The 12,514-nt window shown below is 38.8% G+C and overlaps 1 protein-coding gene across 2 annotated transcripts in view; it reads right to left on the bottom strand.

Moving 5' to 3' along the window:
• Positions 1 to 12,514, bottom strand: part of DPP10 (dipeptidyl-peptidase 10 (non-functional)) — a 1,131,029-nt gene that overhangs the window by 555,814 nt on the left and 562,701 nt on the right. For both annotated transcript variants that reach the window (XM_006868717.1, XM_006868718.1), the window contains exon 4: positions 2,328 to 2,422. In XM_006868717.1, the coding sequence (XP_006868779.1) occupies positions 2,328 to 2,422 (95 nt within the window). The remainder of the gene's footprint in view (positions 1 to 2,327; positions 2,423 to 12,514) is intronic.

The raw sequence follows: 12,514 nt of genomic DNA, 5'->3' as shown, positions 1-12,514 counted from the left end.
AGTCCATCTCTTCAACATGGCCAACTAATAATAAAACATAAAGATTAACTGTCTGTTCCAATTTTAAAGTGGTCTGTGTGGTGGAATCAGTTCCCACTCATTGGAACCCTATATAGAGTTTCCAAGGCTGTAAATATTTACAGAATCAGATAGCCTCATCTTTCTCCCACAGAGTGACTGGTAGATTTGAACTGCTGACCTTGTGGTTAGCAGCACGATTCGTAATCCACTATGCTACCAGGACTCCTAAATTTAAAGTGGAGGTGGTGTACCCTGAAGTCAGTTCCCACACATAGCAACCCTGTGTAGCATTCCGAGGCTGGAAATCCTTATGGGAGTGGAAAGCCTCATCTTTCTTCCTGCAAGCACATGATAGATTTTAGCTGCTGGCCTGTGACTAGCAGCCCAATTCGAGATGGATTGGCAAAGTGGCAGCATCAATGGGCTCAAGCGTGGCAACAGTAATGAGATTGGCTAAGGATTGGAAAGTAGTATTTTGCTCTGCTGTGCATAAGGTTGCTATGAGTCGGTACTAACTCGATGGCGCCTAACAACAACAACAATGCTGGTATGATGCTGTGGGTCAATGCACCAGACTGCAAAACCATTTGAACTGCAAGGTCACGGTTCAAGCTTACCAGTTGTTCTTTGGAAACTCTATACAGGGTTGCTATGGGTCGGCACTGACTCGACAGCACTTAACAACAACAAATATTACCAAGAGTCCCGGTGTTGTGATGTGGATTAATTTGCTGGACAGCAAAGTTGGTTCGAGCCACAAAGTTGGTGGTTCAAGCTTACCAGTCATTCCTTGGAAACATTATTTAGGGTGGGTATGGGTCAGAACCAACTCAGTGTCACTTAACAGCAACAACATACTACCAGGACACCTTTAAATTTAAAGTGGTGGTGGGGGTGTGTGGTGGAGTCCGTTCTGACTCATAGTGACCCTGTATAGGGTTTCCGAGGCTGTACATCTTTATGAGAACAGAAAGGCTCATCTTTCTCCTGCGGAAATGCTGGTAGCTTTCAACTAGCTGACCTTGAGGTTAGCAGCCTGACTTGTAAGCACTATGCTACCAGAGCGTCTTAAAGTAGGAATATGTAAAATAATGTAGCTACTGGTTTTGTTCATTGTTTCAATGAAATGTCTACTGAGGTCTTAGGCTTTGTTTTGTCTGTGTTATATGAACTTCCCTAATGGTGGTATAGGATAAGCACTGGATTTCAATGTCAGTTTGAGCTGCAAGATCAGTGGTTCAGATCCACTAGCTACTCCTCAGAAACTCTATTCAGGGTCACTATGAGTAGAAACCAACTTGATGATACTAAAATAAAAAACAAAATAAACACTATGGACTCCTGGTATGGTGCTGGGATATATGCTAAGCACTGGACCACAAGGGCAATTTGAACTTCAAGGAGGTAGTTGAAACCCACCAGTTGCTCCTCAGAAACACTATATATGGTCACTATGAGTCAGAACCAATGTGACAGCACTACACAACAACAAAATAAGCAATATATTGTCCTTTGTTTATAAATATACTAACTGCCCTATAAAATAGTGAACACATGTAGTGTATTTATCAGTGTTTGATAGCTAGATTCTGAACAATTTTAATATTAATTCATTATGACTTTGTAACTAAGTAATAATAGAAAAATCTCCATACCTTAAGAGGACTGGATATCAATTATAATGACCGAGAAAGATGATTTCTTCACATTTTGTAATGACATTATAAATATTTCATACATCTAAACATTGCTAGTTTACATAATTATTGTGGAACAGTGGTGATATAATTGTAAAATCTAACAGTAAATTATATGAACTCCAGCAGAAGAGCAGTTTAGTCTGTCTTCTGACTGATCCAGAAAACAACAGAATTAGAAATATCAGGAGGAATGAAAAGTTAAGGGGGAAATAAAATGAAATACTAAAAATAAAAATTTTAGGAAGGAGGGAAAGGTAATAAGATTTTGGCCTAAAAACTAAACATTTAAAACAAAAAACAAAAAACTTGACACTGTATGATTTATCTTACATAGAAAATATCAGAAGACGTACTCACTGTAAGCAAGTATTATTTCTGGAAACATTTACTCATTTACAATAAAGGGTAAATGTGGCAAACATGAAGCAGATGGCTCATAGGTATTTTCTGTCAACAGACCTACTGATTTTAATGGTATTGCAGCTCTAAATTTTTACCTGTAATACTATGCAAATGCTAGAGCAGAAGAATAGGGAACTAAGTACACCTAGAGAGGTTTCCAAACAGTACAGAAATGTATAAAGTAATTAATTTTTCATTACTTACAAAAGTTGTGTTTTCCAATAATAATGTGGTAGCATTTGTTTCTATATTCAGTTTAATGACATGTCCATTCTTGGTTTTATACACCACATCTGTATCTGCAACAACAAGACATTAACATTTGACACATACCTTGACTAGTTAATATAATAACTGTCCAGGAGTAAATGTGCACAATAAACAGAAACATGGGAACAATTATTATTAGCCTTTAACAACCTGTGCAGGTTTCTGTGGTTAGCACATTTTCATTCTCTTGAATGATCAAGAAGCCAAGCTAACACATGGTCTATTGTACAATGAAAACAAGGTTAGTGAAAGAGCTATTCAAATCCTTTGATTTAACAATTGAAAATTAATTAAAATATGAAGACAATCTGCTTTCCATTCAGAGGTGAGAAAGAAAGAACAAAGAGAAGGGCTTCCAGGTTCCAAAGCAAGCTGTTACTGATGAATGATCTAAGGTGTTTTCACTTATAACAACAGCTACCAGTTGGCCATAATTCTAAGGTGACTCAAATTGAATCTTGTCTAAACAGGTCTATTCTTTATCTAGTCCATTCACACATGCTCAGCTCCTGTTCAACTTTGTTTCTCATTTGCAGTGAGAATTTTAGGCTGGTATTTTATCTGGCCGTGTGTACATATATCAAAATTTCAGAAGCTGTAAGCATATGATTGCATCTTTTTTGTCAACTTTCAGAGAATGATGTCTTCATTTATAAATAATTTGCAATACTTTTGGACAAGTGCTGATTTACACATTTTGAGTTAATTTCTGCCACATTTGCTAGGGAATTAACTCATCTTAAATACACCTCAGACCAGAAATGCCAGCTTAAAGGAAAACTGCCCCAGAAAGGATACTCAGGAAGTAAAAAGTTATCTAAGCCCAAAACCAAACTAAAATCACTGCCATTAGTTGATCTGAACCATCTATAGAAGTACCATGACTGCAAGTGTTTAGGGAGCAGACCTTCTCATCTTTATCTAGCTGAGAGCCTTGGTGGGTTTCTACAGTCAAGCTAGCCAAATAAAATTTGTCAAGGAGTTCAGCGTTTCCCTTCTTTAAGTAACAATTTTCTTTCCAGTTTTACTCAGTTATAACCAACTGACTCAATGGCACTTCACAACACAACTGATCATTTTCTATAAGTGTTACACCTCCCTTCTGGTATAACACTGTAGGGTAAGTACTAGACTGAAATGTTGGTTCAGAAACCCTATACAGAGACACTATGAGTCAGAACTAACTCAATGGCACTTAACAGCAACAACCACCAGCCCTGGGAGTTCAAGTGTGATACTAGAGGATAAGCACTGGACAATAAGATCTGTTGGAAATACAAGGTTAACAGTTCAAACTCATCAGCTGCTCCTCAGAAGCACACCATACAAGGCTGATAAATGTCAGAACTGACTCAACGGCATTTAAATACAACAGCCTCCTGGTCCAAGAAACCCTACTGGTGTAGTGCTTCATGTGCTTGGCTACTAACCCAAAGGTTATCCATTCAAATTTACCAGTTACTCTATGGAGAAAAATGTAACAGTCGGCTTCTGTAAAGATTACAGCCTTAGAAACCCAATGGGCTCTTCTACTCTATCATCTATGGTCACTATGAGTCCCAATTGACTCAGTGGCAACACGTTAATCCCTGATTATGCTTGGAAGAAAAGAAATAATGAAGGGAACTGACTCCACCACTTATATTGACTGTGTTTATATAAATTACAGTCTCTCAGAGCTTGAACGCATTAAGCTGCATAATGGAAACACAAGCACAGTAAGCCCCCAAATTGTGAACTTAGAGACAACTCATGTTGTTGTTGTTAGGTACCATTGAGTTGGTACCTACTCATAGTGACCATATGCACAACAGAAAGAAACACTACCCAATCCTGCACCAACATCACAATCGTTGCCATGCTTGAGTCCATTGATGCTGCCACTTGGCCAATCCATCTTGCTGGGGGTCTTCCTCTTTTTCTCTGATCCTTCACCTTACAAAACATGATATCTTTCTCCAGTGACTCGTCCCTCCTGACAATATGTCCAAAGTATGAGAGACGAAGTTTGGCCATCCCAGCCTCCAAGGAGCACTCTGGCTGCCCTTCTTCCAACACGGATCTGTTGGTTCTTTTGGCAGCTCATGGCACTTTCAATAGTCTCCTCCAACACCACAACTCAAAAGCATCAATTCTTCTGCAGTCTTCCTTATTCACTGTCCAGCTTTCACATGCATATGCGGTTACTGAAAACATCATGGGTTGGGTCAGGTGCACCTTAGTCTTCAAGCTGACATCTTTGCTCTTCAACATTTTAAAAAGGTCTTGTGCATCAGATTTGCCTAATGCAGTATGTCGTTTGATTTCTTGGCTGCTACTTCTGTGAGTGTTGATAGTTGATCCAAGAAGACTGAAGTCCTTCAGGACTTCAATCTTTTCTCTGTTCATAAGAATGTTGTTTATTGGTCCAGTGGTGAGGGGTTTTGTTTTCTTTACATTGAGATACAATCCATACCAAAGGTTGTGCTCTTTGATCTTCGTCAGTAAATATTTTAATTCCTCTTCCCTTTCAGCAAGCAAGGTTGTATCATCTGCATATCGCAGGTTGTTAATGAGTCTTCTTCCAATCCTGATGCCATGTTTTTCTTCATAGAACCCAACTTCTTGGATTAGTTGCTCAGCATACAGGTTGAATAAGTAGAGTGAAAGTATACAATCATGTCGCACACCTTGCTTAATTTTAAACCATCCAGTGTTCCCATGTTCTGTTCAAACAACTGCCTGTTGGTCTAGGTACAGATTCCCCATGAGCACAATTAAGTGTTCCAGAATACTTATACTTCGCAATGTTGTCCGTAGCTTGTCATGATCCACACAATCAAAAGCCTTTGTGTAGTCAATAAAGCACAGGTAAACATCTTTCTGGTACTCTGCTTTCAGTCAAGATCCATCAGACATCAGCAATGATGTCCCTCATTCCATGTCCTCTTTGGAATCCATCTTGAACCTCTGGAAGTTATCTGTCAATGCAAGCTTGCAGCCATTTCTGCATTACCTTTAGATTGTCTGATGATTTCCGCCTTTTGTTGAGTCACCTGTCTGTGTAATGGGCACAAATATGGATCTCTTCCAATCAATCGGCCAGATAGCTGTCTTCCAAGTTTCTTGGTATAGATGAGAGAGTGCCTCCAGCACCACCTCACTTTTTTGAAAGATTTCAATTTGTATTTCATCAGTTCCCTTGGCCTTTGTCAATTCCTTCAATGCACCTTGGACTTCTTTCTTCGGTATCATTGGCTCTTGATCATATGCTACATCTTGAAATGGCTAAATATCAACAATTTCCTTTTGGTACAGTGATTCTGTATTCCTTCCATTTTCTTTTGATGCTTTGTGCATCATTCAATAATTTGCTCTCATACTTGCCCTTTAATGTTATATAAATGTGTCCTTACTTTGAAATGATTGAACTGACCCCAATTTACAACAAATTATTCACCACAATTACCTTCACTTGCTATACATGCAGCTTTTAAATCATGGATAAGACTTCCATCCTTGTCTTGTACTCAAGTAAGGCTAAATAACTTTATGAGCATTTTCTGACTTACTTATAAATTCAACGTAAAGATCTACTTACGAATGATTCTTGTTCACACACGAGGGATTTACTGTATTGTATACTGAGCTATGAAAATTAACTTCTATATCACTTACGGAAAAGTCTGACACTTTTGATAGAATGATATTCTCAACCCTTCTTACTATAAAAATATTATAAACAGAAACACCTTGTCATGCATGTCATTACTTAAAGTCTCTTCTAGCCATGTCTTTGTAAGCCCCACCGAACAACTTTTTTCTGATGGGTCTGGGTGAGAGAAGGTGGGGGAAGATTTTGATGGATTATATGATTCAGTTGTGAGTGATTGCTAACAGGGTTAATCATGACTGTAAAAACATGGAACTCTAGCATATATACAATAAGCCATATGAATAGAGGGAGGGGGGAATCTCAATACCATCAAGAAGAAAATGCCAAGAGTAGAGCATGTCTTTTGGACCCAGAGACCCCTGCTCCTTGACCCTCCTCAATCCAGGGGCAGAAAGTTGTGAGTAGGAGAGGAGTGCTAGAGATGCAGCAACAGTAGAACCAAGATGCAGTGCAGGAGACAAAGAAGTGGCTTCCCAACCCTTGGAGCAAGAAAAGCTGAGTGCCTTTCGGCATGAGGCTCATTTGTGGAGTGGAGTGCCACCAGACATTTAATTGGGGGAATTAGGTTTGCTGATCCACAGAGCTAGAGATAAGTACTTTCAGGCTGAGGTTTATGGTGGAGTTGGGTGCCCTGAAAACATTTATCAGCAGACACACAAGTGTGAGGCCAGGCCAAGGGACCAAGTGTCAGAGAGAGACCTGTCTGTGGGTACAGCAGAGGAGAGACTCTGACTGGAAGAACTGTACCCTGAGCATTTTCTGATCTTGCATTCTAACCCATTAACTTCGCTAACAAATCCCATATAATAGTAGAGTTCCTCAGTTCTGTGTGCCTGCTGCATTGAATTCTTGAACCTAGATAAGAAGTTGAGAGTACCATGGGAGGGATGGTTAGTACACTTTTTTTCTTTTTTTGCACACCTAGAATTTATATGATGAAGCAATAAAAGAGTGGCATGGGTTTTTTTCTCCAGTGTTCCATTTGGAAGACTGGTAGCATAGTGGTTACGAATCGGGCTGCGAACTGCAAGGTCAGCAGTTCGAAACTACCAGCTGCTCCGTGGGAGAAAGATGAGGCGTTCTGCTCCCATAAAGATTAACAGCCTTGGAAACCCTGTGCAGGGTCGCTGTGAGTCAGAACCGACTCCACGGCACACAACAACAACAACAACAACAATTAGAATCAAAATAGTCTCTGGGTTGGAACACATGGGGTTCTTCCTGACCCTATTCACTGGGGCAGTGATAGATGGAAACTGTGACCTGGAGGACAAAGAAATGCAGATGGTATTTAGGAAGGGAGGAAAAGAGACAAGGAATTTTGAAGATACAACATGAGACAGATTGTATGGAGTAAAAGTTAGGCTAATGTGAGAAGTAAAATGGTAGCTTTTTATAAATTTTTGTCATTAGCTGTGTAAAAGCTGGATTCTCTTATTTACCTATTGGTGATACAAAGTAAGTAACATGTTTATATAAATTTTAATTATTTTGATGGACATTTATTTCCTCTTTCCTTTTATCACATGTTTGTGAACACAGGCCAAAAGTAACTTCAGTTACTTGTTTTCCTTCATCTGGTCTTACCAACTGGTTCTGATCTCCTATCTTAATGCTCTAAATTCATGTTTGCTGTGTTCAATACTCCAAATCCTCCCTTGGATTCTAACCTCTATTTTCTCTACTACTTTTCCGGATATTTTCAACTTCTAGATTTTGGTGAATATTACCATCATGTTAGCAGTAAGAAATACATCACTTTCTAACAGATCCAGAGAAAATAGATTTTCTCTCTTCCCTTTCACCTCGGGGATAAATGTAGCAAAAAGCTATTTAACAAGTGGCTCTTTTCTCAGAAGAAAAGCACAAGGCCTGTGGCCTTGGAATGAAAACAGATCTCTGAGAGCAGCTTTAACTTGAATTGTAGCTCCTCTTCCATGGAAGAGATGAAATAGCAGATGGTCCCATAGTCTTCCTTTTTGGGAAAAACACAGGAAACACCTAATAAGGTAATTGGTCAGGACAGAGGCACAAAAATCAAAGTTAGTCTTTATTTCCTTTAGAACCAAGGTAGGACAAAGGGAAGTTTTATTTGAGAACCTAAAGACTACAAATACTATGCTCAGACTTTTTAAAAAGACAATATGCTGGATAATTATTTAAACTTGGGGAAAATCTACAGAGATTAGAAATCTGCAAATACTCTTAGATCTGCAAATACACTTTCAACACTACATTAGCAAGAGAACCGTCTTTCAGAAATTCAAGTGTAATTCTCCAGCTTAATACTTTGTAAAGATATTTCTAAAATGAATTAATTATTTTAAAAGCATCTAATATCTGTATGACTTTTATGCCATGATCAATCTGTTTAAATTCTGTTCTTTCAAATCTGGTCTCCTGGGTCTCATATTTAAGCTACTTTACTGTTTGATTTATAATCACTAGTGGAATCTTAGGGTTTTGAAACTCCTGTTACTAGATTAATAAATTATTCTCTAGAACTATATTTCAAATCTGTCTACCTTGTATTTTTGCTTAATGAGTGATGAAATATGAGTGAAACAGATCAATGAGTAAAGTGCATTAACACAGGAAGATTAAGGTAGGTGTACTTGAAACAAACTTAATACAACATTATACATGTCTATACAGGGCTTTCACTCAATAATCTTTCCTCCTTTTCACCTCATTGGAAGTTAAGAGTAATTTATACTGAGGCCATATCCAGGCCAGTATTTTTTTTTTTTTTTTTTAATGCAAATGTATGACAGGATAGAGTCACTTCCTAGTCTATTTATCCTGAGATATAAGCATGTGTTATTAGTCAGCTATACCCCTAAAAGGAGTTCTGGTAGCGTAGTGGTTACAAATCGGGCTGCAAGCTGCAAGGCCAGCAGTTCGAAATTACCAGCTGTTCTACGGGAGAAAGATGAGGCGCTCTGCTCCCATAAAGATTTAAAGCCTCGGAACCAACTCCACGGCACACAGCCATACCCCTAAATGAGTGCTATCTTAGTTTATCTAGTGCTGCTATAACAGAATTACCAAAAATGGATGGATTTAACCAGGGGTTGTTGTTGTTGAGTGCTGTTGAGTCTGAATGAACCCATAGCAACCCTATATAGGGTTTCCGAGGAGCCACTAGTAAGTAAGCTTGAACTGCCGACCTTGTGGTTCAAACCAACCTTGCAGTCCAGTGCATTAAACCACAGCACCAATCTTTTTCTCTGCCAAGGACCTTTTGGATATTTATAACATCATTTGTGAGCCATACAAAATTATCAACTGAAAAATTAGCCTGCTATATTTGGTTTAATATTTAATTAACTCACCACTAATGTGGAGTCCTGGTGTGGAGCTGCAGGTTAATGTGCTGGACTGCAAGGTCGGTTTGAATTGCAAGGTTGGCAGTTCAAGCTCATCAGTCACTCCTTGAAAACCTTATACAGGGTTTCTATGAGTCGGAACCAACTTGGTGGCACTTAACAGCAATGTGATGGCTGCGCTCCTGGTGTGGCACTATAGAATTAGCACTGGACTGCAAACCACAGGATGGGCAGTTCAAACCTACCAGCTGCTCCACTGAAACCCTGTGCAGGGTTGCTGTGAGTTGTAATTGACTCTATGGAACTTAACAACACCAACAATGTGATGACTGGAACTGCGGTTGCTTTGGCAGGACCAGACCAAATGACCTTACAGGCCTTATACAGCCCTCGGGCCAGATGTTCCCCACCCCTGGTTTTAACAAATTAAGTTTAGGAGGCTAGAAGTTCAAATTCAAATCATTGGCTGTAGAGAAAAGTTTTTATCTTTTTGCAGTACCTGCAGGCCCAACATTTGTTAGAGATATCCATGTGTCTTGGCATCATTTCTTCCCTGTATCTAGGAGCTACTCCAGTCCAAGGGACCCACTCCACTCTGGGTTCTTCTTTCTTGGTGGTAGCTGCTAAGCTCCATCAAGTTGATTCAGGCTCATTCCAGCCCTCTATAAGGTTTCCAAGGAGCAGCTGCTGGGTTTGTACTGTTGACCTTGTGTTCATGCTGATGCTACAGTGCCACACCAGTAGAAGTCCCTCTAAACTTTGCTAGATTGTTTAATCTATTTTATAACTCAAAAGAGATTGACTCAAATTACAACCTAATCCTATAGATTGCAACTGGCCTAGCTAACAACATAGAAGTGAGGCTTTATAACACTTAAGATAATTACATCAGATTGGAGCTGATCACATCAGATCACAATATGGTGGTGGTGGTTAGTGCCGTGGAGTCAGCAAATTTGACCCCAAATCCTAACCATCACAGTGGCATTTCTGTCCAACGTTCCCATTCTTTGGACAACAAAAGGAAAGACATAATGATAACTTTCAAGTAAATGCAATCTCATCTTGTATATCGCTTCTACACAAAGCAGATAGCAAGAGGTTTACATTAGAGTGCAGTTCTCAATGTGCTATTGAAATTGAGAACTAAGGTCTCTGTATTCACTCTGTGTATTCTTCACCCAACCTTAACTCTCAAGACAAAAAACTAAGGCAGCTTACACCAACGTTATTTTACTATTTGTTCTTGGAAGTTCTCACCCATGAAGATAAAGGCTGTAAAGTAGTACAAAATTTCTTCCTTTTTTCTTTACAGAAACTTGCTTATAATGTATTTATCAAAAATAAAAATTCCTAAAACTCAACAAGCAGCAAATAGGTGTTTATTAATAAAACTCACACTTAGCTGCCTTCCTCTCTGTGCCCACAATACTAAAAAAACAAAAACAAAAAAAATATTAAGTACCGTCGAGTCAGTTCAACTCATAATAATCCTATATAGGGTTTCTGAGGAGCTACAGGCAGGTTTGATTCATCAACCTTGTCTGTAACAGTCCAGTGCTTTATCCTACAGCACCATGAAAATCCAACAAGACTCAAACATTGAAGGATCTGTCTCAACTATAGCCAAACACTATAAACACCCTATACAAATGTCACTACTCTCCATTCTACCCTTTGGATATGCTGAGACTCTAAAAATACTCTCTTCACTAAAGAAATATGTTCATCTTTGCTAACTAGTTTATTTTGGGGGTTTCTGGGAAGTTAGTAGTTTATATAATCTACTTCCATATGTGTATGTATGTGTGTGTATATATGTATGTGTATATATATATAATATATATGGAGAGAGAGAAAGAGTGAGCGAATGCTGCAGTTATAACACTGACACTTCAAGGTCAACAGTTCGAAACTACCAGCTATTCCACGGGAGAAAGATGAGGCTTTCTGCTCCAGTAAAAATTCACAGCCTCGGAAACCCTGTACAGGGTAGCTATCCACGGCATACAATCACCACCACAGAGGAGCAGCTGGTAAGCTTGAACTGCCGAACTTGTGGTTCAAATCAACTTTGCAGTCTAGTGCATTTACCCACAGCACTGATCCTTTTCTCTGCCAAGCACCTTTTGGATATTTATAACATCATTTTAACGAATATATACATCTATCTATCTATCTATCTATCTATCTATCTATCTATCTATATATATATGTTGTTATGTACCGTGGAGTCCGTTCCGACTCATAGTGACTCTGCACAGGGTTTCTGAGGCTGCAAATCTTTATGGGAATAGAAAGCCTCATCTTTCTCCTGTGGAGCAGCTGGTAGTTTCGAACTGCTGACCTTGCGATTCATAGCCCGATTCGTAACCACTATGCTACCAGAGTGCTCTCTCTATATATATAGTTGTTGTTAAGTGCCATTGAGTCGGTTCTGACCCATAGCGACCCTGCACAGGGTTTCTGAGGCTATAAATCTTTACGGGAGCAGAAAGCTTTCTCTTTCTCCTGCGAAACAGCTGGTAGTTTCGCACTGCTGACCTTGAGGTTCGCAGCCCGATTCGTAACCAATATAACCAGAGCTCTCTCTCTCTATATATATATATATATATATATATATATATGTGTGTGTGTGTGTGTGTGTGTGTGTGTGTGTGTGTGTTTATGTGTGTATGTATACGTATATATGCATACATACATATATGACTGGGCTACACAGATTTTTAGTAATGTAGTATTAAAAGATAATGGAATTTCCAGATTAATCTTTTAAGCCCCCTCATATATATCTCAAAAGTCACTTTATTGTGTTTTGTTGGTCCTATTGACTATAAGCACACATTTTATAGTAATATAATTTACATTTTTAATATTTCCAAATTTATCATGTATCTAAAATGGTCTCTTAAATAACTTTAAAATTATGTTCTAGAGTTTTCAAATTGACAGAATGTGGAAACTAACAAGCAATATCGTTATTATCACATACAAGTATTATTTTGAAGACAATTCAGAAACAGTTGCTACAGCATGTACAGCTGCAAGTAATTCAAACTGGGGACTACTGGCAAGTTGGCGAACTAGGCAAACATAATACATGGACACTCAACAACAAAGAAATGAAAAACCAAATA

The sequence above is a fragment of the Chrysochloris asiatica genome, unplaced genomic scaffold (genome assembly GCF_000296735.1).
Source record: "Chrysochloris asiatica unplaced genomic scaffold, ChrAsi1.0 scaffold00123, whole genome shotgun sequence".
Classification (NCBI taxonomy): Eukaryota; Metazoa; Chordata; class Mammalia; order Afrosoricida; family Chrysochloridae; genus Chrysochloris; species Chrysochloris asiatica.
The sequence above is the reverse complement of the archived record's forward strand: the minus strand, read 5'-3'. Positions and strand labels throughout refer to the sequence as shown.